General features: G+C 36.6%; 2 protein-coding genes across 2 annotated transcripts in view; one reads left to right on the forward strand and one right to left on the reverse strand.

The window, feature by feature from the left end:
- The window catches only part of bmp2k (BMP2 inducible kinase), a 46,357-nt gene extending 42,794 nt beyond the window's left edge, over window positions 1–3,563 (forward strand). The window contains 1 exon segment of the mRNA XM_073839625.1: window positions 1,051–3,563. Coding sequence (XP_073695726.1) covers window positions 1,051–2,432 — 1,382 coding nt within the window. The 3' untranslated portion in view covers window positions 2,433–3,563.
- Window positions 3,564–4,540: 977 nt separating this feature from the next.
- On the reverse strand, window positions 4,541–16,637 carry paqr3a (progestin and adipoQ receptor family member IIIa). Its single transcript, XM_073840778.1, has 7 exons — window positions 16,330–16,637; window positions 15,268–15,489; window positions 14,976–15,138; window positions 14,162–14,317; window positions 9,890–10,087; window positions 5,947–6,037; window positions 4,541–5,709 (listed from the first exon to the last, which is right to left on the reverse strand). The coding sequence occupies exons 2-7, from the start codon at window positions 15,453–15,455 to the stop codon at window positions 5,567–5,569; spliced, it is 939 nt and encodes a 312-aa protein (XP_073696879.1). The 5' UTR covers window positions 15,456–15,489; window positions 16,330–16,637; the 3' UTR covers window positions 4,541–5,566.
- Window positions 16,638–17,025: the final 388 nt, after the last annotated feature.

Below are 17,025 nucleotides of genomic sequence, written 5' to 3' on the forward strand. Positions count from 1 at the left end.
AACTACTTGTTTTTAAAGGTTAACAAGCATCATTACACAAAACCAAAATAAAACTCTAATTATAGATTTAACTGTATTATATAATGATGTTTCTTATCTTTTTGGATGAGGTTATCATAGTTTAGAAATTTATTTCAATATTTGTTTTCTTCTCGTCTATTCAATTATTTTTAGTTTCATTATTCTTGTTTCAGTTTATGTACTTAGGTTTTGTATTTAGTATTGGCAAATCTATGCGCTTACTGGTTTAGTATTATTGCTATTTCATGTTTCAAATATATTGTAAAATTGTAAAGATTAAGATAGTTGTAAAGATTTCAAGTTTAAAACAAATTACAGTATATTTTTTTCCAAATTCCATTTTTCTTTGGATTTCGTTTTTTTTCCTTTTAATTTTTCTAGACCGTTTTAATGGTGTCTAATTTTTTGAAATCATGAAACACAATTTAACAGCTATTTATTTAAAGTTGAACAAAACATGTATTTAGTTTTTAAGGCCTTATGAAATCCATTTTTTTTTCTCAAATTCAGTTAGATTTTTTTGGTAAATAAATTCTGGTAAACATTATTTTCTGATAAATATTCCTTGGTTAGTTCTAGAGTCTGTTTTGGACCTTAATTCACTTTTCACAATTTCTTCAAGTTAAACCAAACCTTTATTTTGACAGGTTGCAGTGAATACCTTTAAGTTTCTGTTTGTATATAATATGACTATCTTTTTAGAGGTTCTGTTCATGTGTTCATCTAATCATACACTGAGGCAGCAAAGGCTAAAAACACTGCGAGCGTCACACAGTATTTTTTAAATAGTATTTTTGCGGTTTAATATTCACAGACACTAGTCCGTTTTGCATTTTGATTTAGGTGTACTGACCTACTTTTGATTTATGTATCCAAAATTTGGCAAATTCCCTGACTTTCTGTGATTTCTTCCACATTTTCCACATTGCGGAAATTGTGCCCAAAAAAGGCACTAACGACAGTCTCACTGAGAGTCACATGCTGTGTATATCAGACATTCATCACTAACTTTGTGTATTCATTTAGCAGGAGCTGGTGTGTTGACAGCAGAGAATCCAGTTGAGAAACCCAGTGTTGCTGTGACTGTTCCAGATGTGCAAGACGCAACCCTGCCATCTGTCAAAGAAAACAAACCTGCGAAGAAAAGTAGCTCCACTAGTTCACTGCCTCAGAAAGCAGGCGAGGAATCAGACAGTGATTTCGAGTCCGACCCACCCTCTCCCAAAAGCAGCGAAGATGAGGAGGCAGAAGAGGAGGAAGGTCTCAACAGCGAACACGAAGACACCGAACCTGAGAACCTGGGTCAGAGGCCGCTGCTCATGGACTCAGAAGAAGAAATAGAGGAAGAAGAAGACAAACACAGCTCGGACTCAGATTGTGACTCGAGGAAAGCAAAACTTGGGCCGTCGAAAGACAAGACTGTGGTTTTTCCTCCGGCAACTGTGAAAACCGAATCTGGATCCAGTGTGATCACTCCTCCCAGTTCGCCAAGTGTCGCCGTGCCTGTCGCAAACATCGTGGATGTGTTTGGTGCTGTTCCTTTTGTTGGCAGTGGTCAGCCCAGAGTGTCACCAGAGAACTCGGATATTTTTGCCAAAGCCCCTTTTAGGCAGGCTAGCCAGGAGAACGCTGCAGAAGAGACTGACGTATTCACCAAAGCTCCTTTCAACAGAAACCTCTCCAGGTCCAGCAGAAGTGGCGAAGGACCCAGCGGCCAGACGCCACCCGTTTCTCCTGACATCGTTGATGTATTTGGATTCTCGCCTTTCCAACCTGGCCACGTAATACCCACTTCTGGGATTGAGGACGACGTTTTTTGCCAAGCACCTTTCGACGAAGCATCCAGTCCCCAGCAACAAAGGCAAAAGCAGCGCAGCCTTCAGAAACTCTCCTCGCGGCAAAGGCGCACCAAGCAAGAGGCCAGCGGCGGCAATGGCAAGCGACACCATGGCACGCCCACCGGTGGCAGGAAGAGCAACAAACCCACTTTCCGTACCCCCGAACGGGTGCGGAGGCACAAGAAAGTGGGCAGGCGGGACTCGCAGAGCAGCAATGAGTTCCTCAGCGCGTCTGACTCCAAAGAGAACATCAGTATTTCCCTGGGCGAGGTGATGGAAAAAGGAGCTGCGCTGCCCTCAGAGGAGGCCTTGTTGGATCCGTTTGGAGCCAAGCCTTTTCATCCGCAAGATGGCAGTCGGCACACTCAGAGCTTGGGAGACAGCAAAAGTGAGATCAATTCGACCAACGGCAGGCCGAGGACCAGTTCCCTACACGGCGTGTTTGACGGAAATAAGATAGATGACTTTGGAGCTGTACCTTTCACAGAACTGGTGGTCGAAAGCGGAGCTCCGCAAACCCCACAAATGGATCTCGACCCTTTCGGAGCCGCACCTTTCCCCTCAAAGCAGTGAATGTCTTGTCTTCCGATGACACACACACACACAAATACACTGCTACATTATGCAAAGTCCAAGCAGCCTTTTGAAATGTCTTTAACGGACGGCAGCTTTGCGCTGTGATCTCTGTGTATGAGCAGCCCATTAGGCCTTTAAACTAGACAACATTCAACTTTTGTAGTTTTTCAAGTATTTTAATACCTAACTGGACAGCTAAAACACCTCTTTTCCTTTTGGTGACTTAAGCCTGTGGTTGGCGGATGCTTTCAAACAGGCTTTTGAAGCATATTCTTTAGCCTTTACATGCTAGAAAGCCTTCAATGCTACATTACAATAAGCGCTCTGCTCAGTAAAAAAACGAAAAGGAAAAAAAAACAGCAGAGATGTGTGTTTAATCCTTAATTTTTAATAGGATTAAGAAGGTGATGCCAATGTAGTACAGCATTTCGATTAAGTTTGTACTCTATTGTTGACCACTTGAGTTGGTACAACTCCTATCTACCAACATGAAACACCATAAAGCCTTATCTGGGTATTCCCCACCCTGCTTAACAGTACCTCGAATACACAGTGGCTGTAGTAGCCCGTTTGTGTCAATGGAATCATCTGAGTGTAGGCCTTCTCCATTTTAATGTCATTCGCATAGACAATTTTATGCATATTTTTACATTTTTAAATGCATTCGTTGTTTGAAAATTCTTTTAGAATGTCTATATACAGTATATGAAAGGGATTTAATTTAATGTTCCTTTAATAAATTGACCACACGAGAAGTTACAGTTTATCAAACAATATTGTACTCGCATAGAAACGCTTCCCCAACCTAAAATGATTATGACTGTTTTTACCAGTAACCTACAATCAGGAGCGATTAGCTCTAGTGGAAAGGGAGAAGAATTAAAGAATGTGCTCAATGAAACTTTGCTTATTTATATACCAGTCATTTGTCTGAAGCAAATTTTAAAATTCCATTTTAGTCATGAACTGTTCAAAGGGCCATTTAGAAGATACATTTACACTCACTGAATATCTGCAGTTGGAACATTCAAGACCAAAAAAAGCTTGTTTTTTTCAAACAGTGAAAGATTTGTTCTTTTTTCTTACGTAGTACTACACTCTAACAATGCAATAAAAGATTTTTTTGGAGATCATGAGTACCTCTGTTTTTTCATTGTTTGTCGGACCTTGTCATCAAAGGGAACCGTGAATATTAACACTTGTATTGCTTAATATAACGTCAAAGACGTCTCACTGAAATATGTAGCAGAAACCCCATAAAAAGGTAAATATCTCTGTTTTATACATATTTTGGACTTTGAGGGGGTGACATATACAATGACGTAAAATGGCTGCACTTAGTGAGCTATTGGCGCTGCCTGTTGCTATTTTTACCACAACAACTTAGAATACACAACTCGGAAAATGAAACACTGATATAATGCCACATTGTGCAGCTTTTGGTTGGAATTTTCAGTCGAAGGACAACAAGCGAAGTGATGTAAAGGCTCGATATACCACAAGCAAAATCAACATCATTTTGAACTAAATCAGGCTGAAACGAAGTTTGTTTCCACAATGTGTAACAGCTTACCAAAGCTAACTTTTATGGGTGAGTACATTTTGGCTCCTTAAAGGCCCTGATATACTTCAAAATAATTGATATGACATGATTTCTAACAAAATCAGGCCATAATGAAGTTCGTTTTGAGTTCATTTCGGCAGTTCGAAAGGCCCTGATTTACTTCAAACGCAGTTTTTTTTCACTGCTTTTCCTAGCAATAAGAAGAGAAGCAAAGAATAAAACCTCTTGAAAACCGAGCCTTTGCATGCTTTAGCCCTGATGCCTTTGAGGCTTTTAATAAACCACAGCTACTGAAAAATTTTACAAATGGCAAAGATGAGAAATAATAGATGCACATACGCATAAAAGTAACAGTATTTCACCAAGCGCAACCATTTCCTCTCATAATGGCACCAAAATATGTATTAAAAAATTTGGATTTTTTAAAATAAAACTTTCATGGGTATTCTACGACAATAAAAGACATAATTTACATTATATTAAGCTATACATGTCATAATACCCAGGGTTCCCTTTAAAAGAACTGTCAATAAAACTTCAGTTGAAAATGACAGTGAATGTTTATTCAGATTTACTGAAGAACGCATATCCCAACATATTACCAACATGTGGTAAAAATAAATTAAAAAGTGATACATAAAGCAGCATCATGATTCAATAACACATCACCCTACCATTAAACAAATATGTTTAAACTAAACAGACATTGTGTTGTTTAAAAAATGCAATTGTACAGCTGTAGTTCATTACTGTAAGGCAGAAAATGAACTGAAAACAGTTAAATGCATTAATTGCATGGAAGTTTTTTTTTAAATTGCTATTGTTAGTAACAAACTTAGCAAATGGTAAACAAGGAGTCATCTGTCAACATCTAATACGAATAATACTAATATATAATACCAATACTGTGCAGCAACACACAAAACAGATTTGTCCACTTGTTTAAGACGTGTGCTCATTTTACCAATCACTGAACGAGCTCTATTAAGTTTCTTTGGTTTATTCAATGTTGTAAATAAGACTGTATAACTTGAGTCTCATTTAAAGTAGTACATAATGTGTTTATTTAAAATTCATGTTCACACAAATTGCCAATGTGGTAACGCTTAACTTGTGAATTGTTGAATTCTATGTGCAAATACAAAAAGTAAACAAAATAGTATTGAACAGACAATACAACACTTATTAGTGTGTAACAGATTTTTTGCCCACACAATCTGCATGTTACCCAAGAAGTACATTTCTACAGATGTAGCAAGCCACATACGCAGAGACTGTGAAATGGTGCTTTGCCTTGATTTTTATTTTAAAAAGTGCTTTTAAAAGCCTAACACTGCTTACCTCATTACATGCCTTTAATTTGTACTTAGACTGAAACATCTAGGCACTTTTACAAAATGTATAAAAAGTGTTGAAATAGCCAAGTACTGCTCACTGATGACAAATAAAAAAAACTAAGAAATCCATACACCTCACATCATTTTATAAACACTAAATGTGTTCAAGCTTGAAGATCATTTAAAATGCTATACAACAGTCCTCAGTCTTGTCCCTCCGTCCCGTGACTCTAAGAATGAAGAGTGTAGCCTGGGCAAGGGTGAGAGCGCCGATAGCTGGTTATGAAAAGTGCAGACTGATGCCACCAGTAGAACATGAGCACCACCAATATGTGCCAGACCTGATGGCTGGAGCCCAGATAGTTCAGCTGACCTGGAGATTACAAAAAGAGCATTTAAGCGTTAATTAACTTGTCTGAAATTAGAGTCCATTTAATTAAGGCCGGTGTAGCCTTTGGTTTAGTCCATCAGTCTAAAAAAACTCTCTCTTTTGGACAGTATCAAATTCGACAAAAGTGACATTAAACCCAGCTTTCATGTCAAGATGCTACACTGAGCTCTCCAATTGTTAAATAAAATGAAAGGTTAGAAATATGAAATTTTTCAGTACCTGGGAAATAACGCTCTGGAACTTTGGACATGTAGAAGATGATAGCAGCTCCAGCAAGTACATACATTATCATCACTCTGGGAACAAATTCCTACAACAACAACAAAAAAACACTATCAATACCAATACACAAAACAATCAATAAGTTAAAATCTTATTGGCTGATAGGAGTGAGATATTGTAGTGATATAGGAACTCCAACAATTTCACTGTTTGTATCACTACGCTTACGTCATGGCAGACAGCAATACTGTTTTTGTATCACAGAATGTAGTTTTGAGAGTTTGTTTTAGGCGAGAACATACTTGTTTAGACTCAAAGTATGAGGCTTGTTTAGGAAGATAAAATCTTGAAAATTTGCTTCGATGGTCGATGGTGAGCTCCAGGGCTTTCTTCTTTCAGTCGTAATGAAAATTATGCTTTTTGAGGAAAACATTTCAGGATTTCTCGCCATATAGTGGACTTCTATGGTGCCCCCGAGCTTAAACTTCCAAAATGCAGTTTCAAATGGCTCTAAACGAAAAAAGGGTCTTATCTAGCAAAACAATCAGTGATTTCTAAAAAAAAAAAAAAAAAAAAAAACTACAACTTTTTAACCTCAAATGCTCATCTTGTCTAGCTCTGTGTGTACTCTATGTAGAGACAAAAAGTATATAAATTGTAAATGTTTTTAGAAAATAACTGATCATTTTGCTAGATAAGACCCTTCTTCCTCAGCTGGGATCATTTAGAACCATTTGAAGCTGCATTTAAACTGCATTTTGGAAGTTCAAACTCAGGGGGCACCATAGAAGTCCACTATATGGAGAGAAATCCTGAAATGTTTTCCTCAAAAAAAATTATTTCTTCACGACCGAAGGAAGAAAGACATGAACATCTTGGATGACAAAAGTTGAGTACATTATCTGTACATTTTTGTTTTGAAAGTGAACTGCTCCTTTAAAGACACTCCATTGTTGTCACTTTCTTTATTTAAAAATAAATTGTAAAAACACAATATCACATGAGTAGCAGTGTGATACGGCTGTATATGGGCCATTCTACAGAACTGGTGCAAACTGCTGTCCCACAGGCAAAAAACACATTTAAGTATTTAAATCTTAGATTTTTACTAAGATCCCTTTATTATCAATTGAAACCCACAATAATATTTAAAATATTAGTAAGCAATTGGGAGGTGGCTGTCCCGAACCCTAACCCCTAAATTTCAACTTACAAAAATGATATTAAAAATAAATATATATTTTTTCATTGTTGTTCGGTTTATATTTTCTTTGTAAATTAAAAAAACTTTATGTAAAAAAAAAAGTGTCCTGCATTGTTCATGTCACAAATGTGTTTTAGTCCATTAGCTGAGACAGATTTTAACTACACCCTGAAATTTATGATCAGGAAATATTCCTGTGTCCCTCTCTCTCATAGCTACAAGGTGCTAGTAGATAGGTCCCATCATGTTAAGGTAAATCTGTGTGTAACTTTAAGGAACGTCACTACTGAACATATTTTTTCTGCAATTAAGCACACTTTTTTTGGGGAGTTATTCCATAACATTTAGTTTTTATATGTGTACCACTGTTCAGAACTTTGTGCATCTTTGAGCAAGGTTCGAAAGTATCTCAAATTGTCACTACCGGAATAAAACATTTGATGGAGTTTCAGTAGTGTCATCTTTATTTTTTTGGGTGTTATCCCATAAAATCTTCACTAACAAAACAGTCCTGACTGAAACATGTCATCATTGTTTCAGTAGTGACAAAAGGGAACACAGTCCTCATAATTAGGGCAAATTAGGGTCACCCTGGACCACAAAACCAGTCATAAGGTTAAATTTTACAAAACTGAGATATATACATCATATGAAAGCTCAATAAATAAGCTTTCTATTGATGTATAGTTTGTTAGGATAGGACAATATTTGGCCGAGATACATCTACTTGAAAATCTGGAATCTAAGGGTGCAAAAAATCAAAATAGCCTACGGAGAAAATCACCTTTAAAGTTCAAATTAAGTTCTTAATGCATATTACTAATCAAAAATTACATTTTGATATGTTTACAGTAGGAATTTTACAAAAAAATCTTCATGGAACGTGATCTTTACTTAATTTCCTAATGATTTTTGACATAAAAGAAAAATCAATAATTTTGACCCATACAATGTATTTTTGGCTATTGCTACAAATATACCCCAGCGACTTAAGACTGGTTTTGTGGTCCAGGGTCACATATACTAAATTTTAGTACAGTTATGCAATTTTGTTGTGTTTTAGTATGCTTAAATAGTGTTTTAGTTATCAAAGAATTACTGTCACTACTGAAAATGTGCGGTCATGACTGAAACATGGGATGTTTTGTCAGAAATAAAGTATACTGAATTATCAACTAAGTAGTTATGATATTTTTTGGTTTCAATGTATATTCAAGTGAAATGAATCCTTAACTTTGTAAAAGGCTAAAAGTTGGTCATACTGATTTCAAAGAAAAAAAATATATTTAATATACAATTCTCATTAACTACACTTGAAAAATTGTTAAAAATGTAATTGTTATTGTTTTCCCTTTGATAAAAAAAAATGCAGATGCAAGCAAAATCTTGCAAAGGTTAATACAATCCTTTCAATTCAATTATTACTGTTTCGGTAGTGAAAAATTTGGGGAGTGGACAAATATTTCAAAATTGTCTGACAATACAATATAAGAATTAACTGCACAATTACTTAAAATGAGTTTCTTGGATATTATACAATTTGCATACATACCAATTTTTTAGGGAATTTTTTTTTTTCGTTTCCAACTTCTATATAACAGCCCATATCGACACACTTTGCTTACCTGTGGTCTCATGCCTGCCTAATCACAGCTGTGCTGATATACAGCCACATCGCACTGCTACTTATGTGATATTGCTCATGTGTATATATATATATATACAGTGCCTTGCAAAAGTATTCATACCCCTTCATTTTTTTCACATTTTGTTTTGATGCAGCATTATGTTAAACTGTTTTAAATTAGTTTTTTTCCCCACATCAATTTACACTCCATACACCATAATAATGACAAAGCAAAAACCTGATTTGCAAATTTTACAAATTTATTAAAAATAAAACACTGAAATAAGTACATTGCATAAGTATTCATACCCTTACTCAGTACATAGTTGAAGCACCTTTACAGCCTCAAGTGTTTTTGGGTATGATGTGACAAGCTTTGCACATCTGCATTTGGCAATTATCTGCCATTCTTTGCCTCACCTTTTCACCTCTCAAGCTCTGTCAGCTTGGATGGGGGCTGGCAGACATTTTCTAGAGTCCTAGTTGTTCCAAATCGTCTTCCATTATGGATAATGGAGGCTACATGCTTCTGTGAAACCTTCAATGCAGCAGATTTTTTTTCTGAACTCTTCCCTAGATCATTGCCTTAACACAAGTCTGTCACTGAGCTCTACAGGCAGTTATCTTGACCTCAGGACTTGGTTTTTGCTCTGATATGTATGTTCAGCTGTTAGACCTTTTCTGAGAGGTGTGTGCCTTTCTAAATCATACTCTATCAAATGAATTTGCCACAGTTTATGTCCACTCGAAGTGTAGTAACATCTAGAAGCAATATGAATGCTCCCGAGCTAAATTTCGAGTGTCCCAGAAAAGGGTGTGAATACTTATATGCAACGGGATCTTTTCAGTTTTTATTTCTAATAAATTTGCAAAGTTGCTACAAACCTGTTTTGTGCTTTGTCATTATGGTGTATGAGATGTAGATTGACGTGGAAAAAATAAGTAATTTAAAGCAGTTTAACATAATGCTGCAACAAAACGTGAAAAAAAATGAAGGGGTATGAATACTTTTGCAAGGCACTGTTTATATATAAATACATAAATTGGAAAAAAGTCTGGCAATTATTATTATTACTACTATGGTTGATGTTATTTATGAAGACACTTACCTGGACTATGTCTGAGCCGAAACCCCCACTGAGCCAGATCCAATGAAACGTGGGAATGAGGCCATATCCCGCCACAGCACAGAATATAACAGAGCGAAGCTTCTGCCACTTCTTGGTCAAGTAATGAGGGTGTATCTGGGCGAAGAACACTGCCAGCATCATGGCCAGAACGGTTACCAGGTACACCTGCCGCCAGTACTGCAGACAGTTACACAAAGCAGACAAAACTACATGAGCCACAAACACATGGAAGTCATCTAAATGTGCACAACACAGACACAAAAAATCACTTGTTCTGTCTGAAAAAAAATAAATGGTGCAAGAAAAAGCAACGGAGAAAGCGGTCTCTCTTTCTCTTGGGGCACTTGGCTGATTGAGTAGTCATCCAAAAAGCAAAGCTAAACACTTGGCAGGGGGAGAGTGGAGATGGCTCACCCACGTGTGAATGTCATATGGTGGGGAACAGGAGTGACGGAGTGGGTCCACGAACATGGCCATCTGCTTTGGGCTGGAGCAGATTTCTGCCGCATTCTGGGGCACAATAAGCCAGCACTTCCAATATGTGGGGAGAACCATGTGGAGCAGCGTGGCCAAAAGCGCTGGTGCTCGGCAAACAGCAAGTGGGAGTAGAGGGGACGAGAGCAAGCAGCTTGCTCAGGATATCCAAGATCCAAGCTTTCAGAGAACTGCACCAGAATCTTGAAACAAAGAAGATTCCACGCCAAGCGGCACCTCGTCGTTTTCATACAGGCAGTACAAAGCCGCTCCGCAGGGGGTCCATTGTGCAAACTAACAGGAAGGAGGAATAAACTATCGTACAACATAAAGATTCTCTAGCACAGTGTTACAGCAATCTCACGGGAAATGTCAAGATGCGACAGCTCTCAGTGTGCGCACTTCTAACTTTCCCATTAAATGTTCATACTGTTCCTCGCTTTTAAAGGGCTAGTTCACAAAAAAAAAAAAAAAAAAAAAACACACACACACACACACACACACACTTACTCAGCCATATAGTTTCAAACTTGAAAGTCAACATGGTCCAATACAGTTTGGATCCCAATTTTCTTTAAAATATCTTCTTATGCATTAGAGGGAAAGTCATTCATGTTTTGAATGACATTAGGGTAAGTTAATGATGACAGAAGTGAGAAGCTGAAAATCTCTATATTAAAATAGTGATTTTTCCTCACTAAACACTAGGGCTGGGTAAAAAATATCGATTCTCCGATTTTAATCGATCTTCAGTTTAACGCAACGATATCGATTTGGGAAATCCCCGAATCGATTCTTAATGCACGTGCTTCACGTAAGAGGATATGAATATTCACCTCTCGTCCTGAAGGTGTCACTAGTGTTCCTGCTGAGAGAGTTTTCTAATCACAGCGCAAAGGAGCTGCCTTAGATCAGATCAGAACATGTTGATCAGCTGCTTTTTTTGCAGAAAAATCTGGTGATCAAAAATTATTAGGCTGTAGTTAAGAACTGTTAGTTTTATGAACAGTTATAATGTTTTGTATAAGCAGACAAGGGCTTTATGATGGGCCTGTTTTGAATTTAGAAAAATGTTTTATTTCTTAAACATGTTTGAAGTTCTTAATAGATTTTACTGTTGCACATTTACAGTCTTTTTATTTTTTTTAGAGTGATGTGCATTTTGCAGTTTGTTTACATGGTGTACAATGGATGCACATATTTATGACTTCTTGTTACAATGTGCATTTAAAATAAAAGTTGTTTAAAATAAACAACTGTGTGCACCCTATTATTAATGTAGATGTGTATTTCAGTAATAAACTTAAGTAGGAGAGTTTCAGTTACCAGCATTTATATCAAAATATGGATCCCATGTCTGCAAAAATAACATTTTAAATGAAATATTGATAGCTAATCGATATCGAATTGAATCGAATCGAAATCGAATCGAATCGAATCAAAACCATAAAAATAAGAATCGAATCGAATTGCCAAATTGGTCACAATACCCAGCCCTACTAAACACATATATTCAGTCTCTCCGTGTAGTATTCACAGCACACACACACATACAGCAGACTGTTTTCCCCAGGAATAGGTGAACTCTTGCTCTGTATCTGTTGCACAGGTAACATATGCCCACAACAAAAGCAGGCCAACCATCTGCTGCTAGAGACCACTGTGGGACGATACACCTCAAGCCACCTAATTAATCTACCCCTGTCCACATTGGCCATAACCACCTATCGCACACAGTGTAGCGGCTCTCTGTGTCATTCTTATGGAACCCTATGTGTCCTACTTGGATCAAACTTCACCCCATCAACATTACTTTGCTTATTAAGTTTTGGGAAGTTTACTTCCAGTGGTCCAATGGTTTAGATTACTTCAGTACACTTTGGTAGTTCAGTACATTTCCTAAATGGAAATTTGTCTTGACTCATAGTGCAACAGTAACATACACCGTGACCAGCCATTTCCATTCCACAATACATACACACTGACTTTTCTCATCAGTACACAGACATTAGTAAACAGCTCAAATGTCACACAAAAGCATGGAAGCTTATATTCTACCACTAAATAAACAAATTAAAATGGTAATTGAGACTTTGGAATTTCACAGTTCTGAAATTGTGATATAAAAAGTAACAATAACCTTTCTAATTCACGATGAAAAAAAAAAAAAAAGTAAGCTCAGAAATCAAAGAAAAAAGTCAAAACTGTAAGATGTAAACTCACAATTACAAGTTTACAACTTGCAGTTGTGAGACATAAAATGCAATTCTGAGAAAGAAAGTTTGTCTGGAAAGATCAATTAATAAAAATCAATTGTAGGTCTGTCATGATTCCTCAATTCAATTCTAGTACTTGATTCTAAAAAAATCCATTGCATTTTGTCCATGTCGAGTAACAGGCAAGATACCGGAAGTGGTGCATTCCACAGAAATGCACAGACCATTTTTAAGGCTGCATGATGTATGTGCTTTAATTATTTCTATGCGTGTACGTTATGTGCATCTCTGTTCACAGTAAATGCTGCTCCACACAAACAGTTATCATTTAGATGTGTGTGGCATCTCAAACTCCCATCTTTGCATATTGCTGTGAGTTTAGTTTTAATATAATGTTCATCCGGGAATGCAATGTCCACCATTTAAGCAGATTTGTAAGGAAAATCATTTATAAACCTATGCAAACACAGGAGAATACATTAAATTTCTAAATGCGCTAATTGTTCATCCCGATTTTTTAAATAAAAGCGTAAACCCTCGTTTACACGTTTTGATGTCCACATATTCAAGAAATCACAATGGCGTTAAGAAATTACTAAATATTAAAGATTAAGTGGATGTTTAAATTAAATCTTGTTTGGTCAATATTAAACAAGGATTAGATTGCGCTGTAAGTTGTAAAAACAACCGTCAGGCCTTCGGTGCCCTCTGCTAGCCTTTGACATAAGGCATAATGTACGTTAGTTCTATTGTTTATAATACATTATGTATTTTCAAAGTTGTATTCCGTAAAACCATATGTGACCCTGGACCACAAAACCAGTCATAAGGTTAAATTTGACAAAACTGAGATATATACATCATATCAAAGCTCAATACATAAGCTTTCTATTGATGTATAGTTTGTTAGGATAGGACAATATTTGGCCGAGATACAACTATTTGAAAATCTGGAATCTAAGGGTGCAAAAAAATCAAAATACTGAGAAAATCACCTTTAAAGTTGTCCAAATTAAGTTCTTAACAATGCATATTACTAATCAAAAATTACATTTTAATAGGTTTACAGTAGGAATTTTACAAAAATTCATGACATGATCTTTACTTAATTTCCTAATGATTTTTGACATAAAAGAAAAATCAATAATTTTGACCCATACAATGTATTTTTGGCTATTGCTACAAATATACCCCAGCGACTTAAGACTGGTTTTGTGGTCCAGGGTCACATATTATTTGTATTTGATACTTTATTTGAATCAATTATTATTGCGTCATTGCTATTATATAGGTATATGTAATTTTAAATGCTACTGTTTGTTTAGGTTTTTTTTTTATTACCTAAAAAATGTATCAGAATTATCTGATAAATAATCGTTAGTGATAGCCCTATTCAATTGTGAGGAAAAAAAGTCAGAATTGCAATATTAAAATATTAAAATTACCTACTATTTTTATTTCATGGTGGAAACAGGCTTCCGTACAGAAGTAAAAAGTAGATCGAAAAAAATAGGGAATTTGACTGGAGCGGCCCAATCTTTAATACAGCAGATGCACGTACGTTATTGCAGTAGAACGCGTAGAACACTCCTGGAACATAACAGCCTATGATTCCGATGGAGATCCCAGCATAATCCAGTGCCATCCAGCGGCGGCCGGTTTTTTCGGAACGGTGGCAGCAGAATAGGTGATAGCCCACAGAACACAGCATGCACACCTGAGAAGACATCAAGTGTTGAGATACAGATGGGTATGTAGGTCATATATGCAGATTCACATATGCAAAGTTTTCACAGCACATTAAAAAAAAGCTCTAACTCATATGGTGAACCTATGCAGCCAAACAAAGATGCTATAATTATGTCTTTATGAGAGAATATGCAAGGGTGGTGGTAAAGGCACTTTGCCTAATCCTGATGCTTGAGAGAATGGCTGCCAAGGAGAGAAGCTGCCATTTCTGTCTATAACCGATGGCACGAGAGCAACCGATAACAGATCTAGAATTAGACGGGCCTGAGCTTAGGTGATAAAATCATAAGTTTCAACTCTAATCCCTGGCAACAGGGAATGTGGAAAGCCTGATATCAAAGGCCTTCAACTTCAAATACTTTTTGCTGGTCCAAGATCAGTTCTTTATTAAAAAGGATGGAGCGGATCCAAACAAGCAACCACGGTTAGAGATTATTTGCTTGTCATGCCAAAAAATAAAAACAAACACTTATATCCACTGCTAACTGCTGTGTTAACTATTCAAGTTTAAACAGGGGCTATTAAATGCACTTCTGAACTGCTTGAGTTTTTCCTCATTTCCAATTTTCAAGCTAAACTTTAAAGTCAAATAATGTGAGGGGATGATGCAAGCAGCACAGACATACCTGGAAACAAAAGAGGCTTATGGAATAGATGACATAGTCCTCTCTGGACGCTCCTAACATAGGCAGCACTGCCAATAAGTCATAAACTCCCAGTGTGAAGAACAGGAAGAACCCTAACAGATGACTCCAGATGTTCACCGTCTCATTGGACAGAATGAATAGGCTACAAAACAGGTGAGATTGTATTAGCCAAGATCTTATTATTCTCTCAGCTGGTTGAGCAATGCATCTATATTTCCTAATTTAAAATGATACTAAAATATTCGTAAACTCTGCATTGACCTGCACGTACCTTTTAATGCACAGTCTAGAGGTCAGATAGGCTCTGTAGCCATCAGTGATATATGGATTTTCCCGTAGGAATCCCGGCACCTGCTCATAAGTGTACAAGCGGATTCCTCTGGGGACCAGAACTGGCCAATACTGGTAACTGCCCAGTTCAATGTACTGGGCGTTCTTCAGCACCTTCGCTGATGGCATGATGATAATGTCACCGAGTCTCACGCTCAGAGTCCTACAGACACAAAATTTAACGGATTAATGTTTTTATACTTTTTAAGTTTATTTTACCCCCTTAGATTCCAGATTTTCTAACAGTTGTATCTTGGCCAAATACTGTCATATTCTAACAAACCATACATACATGGAAAGCTTATTTATTCGGCTTAATACATTTTAATTTATTAATAATAAAAAAAAACTCAATTTAAAAAAACTGAACCTTATGACTGGTGTTGTGGTCCATGGATATATATAAGGTCATTATATCAATGTTCTTATTGTTAATTGAAAGCATTAAAACTAGTTTTTCTTTAATTAAAATAAAGCAGTATAATATAAGTTATACAATAGTTAATTTAATATCAAACATTGGGAAGTAAATGTGGGTTATGTTTTGTCCCGTCTTAAGAATCAGTGAGTAATGTTTGCGTTCATTGCTGAACTGTTAAATCGATATGAAAAACAAAGCACTAGAGCTGTACATGATGCCAATGCAAATTTAACGCCTTATTTATAACAAAACCTGTTCATGACATGAAACAAATCTTAGGGTGGGCTAAAGAAATAGACGTCCCTGTCATTGTCACTGTCCAACAAGTTGTCAAAGCTAACGACAAAATAATACATATAGATACACACAACGTATAACGTTCCCTGCTGAAATATCAAGTTATTTATTTCAATAAATACAATACCCTAAATAACCTTAGCCAAATATTTACCTTTATCTCTAAATTCGCTACCACTGTCCTGTATCTAAAATGATAAGCAGCTAAATGCTAATCACATCTATTTAGTGGGTTTATTTCAGAAACGGATTAAAGTGTTCGCTTAATCTTGCATTTGAACTTACCATTGATTAGATAAAGGTCTTCATCGAAGATTTCGCTTTTGTGTCTGTGAGGCTCATAAGTGAATTTAATATCCCATGTTCAGACTCATATTAGCCGGGTGAGGGCAGCAGGAAGTTGTGCACTGCTGTTGTGTTGTATTAGCTGCTAACAGGCTAATGGGGAGATTATTTCATGTCACATGTAACCCGAGGCATTAATCCCTCTGTTTTCTATCTGTTGATAAATTAATCAATTCTCTTAAAATTCTACATTAACATATGATATTTTACAAGAATTAAAATGTTAGTAAAGCGTTTTAATTATTCATGTTTGACCTTAAAACACAACCTAAAGAATTGTCACCCGTTCACACTCGTTCTCATTTGTTTCTTCTTCCTGAATGTTTAATCACACGACGTGTTTATTGACTGGAAATGCGTTATCAGCCACAATAGCACCCATTTTCATAGCATTCATTTCATCGACTGAACTGAGACCTGTAGGTGGCAGACTGCTGTCAACACGTTTTGAAGAAGACTTTCTCTTTTCATAAACATCTCAGGTGTAATCTTGTGCGATACTCCTCTGGGGATAGAATCACACTTAATCTTCCCTCAGCTATTACACCCAAGATAATTACCTTCTCAAGTAGGAGTGTGTTCTTCATTAGCACTCCTAATTCACCTTTCAGCACTTCACTCTTCAACAGGCTGTCA

The sequence above is a fragment of the Garra rufa genome, chromosome 5 (assembly GCF_049309525.1).
Source record: "Garra rufa chromosome 5, GarRuf1.0, whole genome shotgun sequence".
Lineage (NCBI taxonomy): Eukaryota > Metazoa > Chordata > Actinopteri > Cypriniformes > Cyprinidae > Garra > Garra rufa.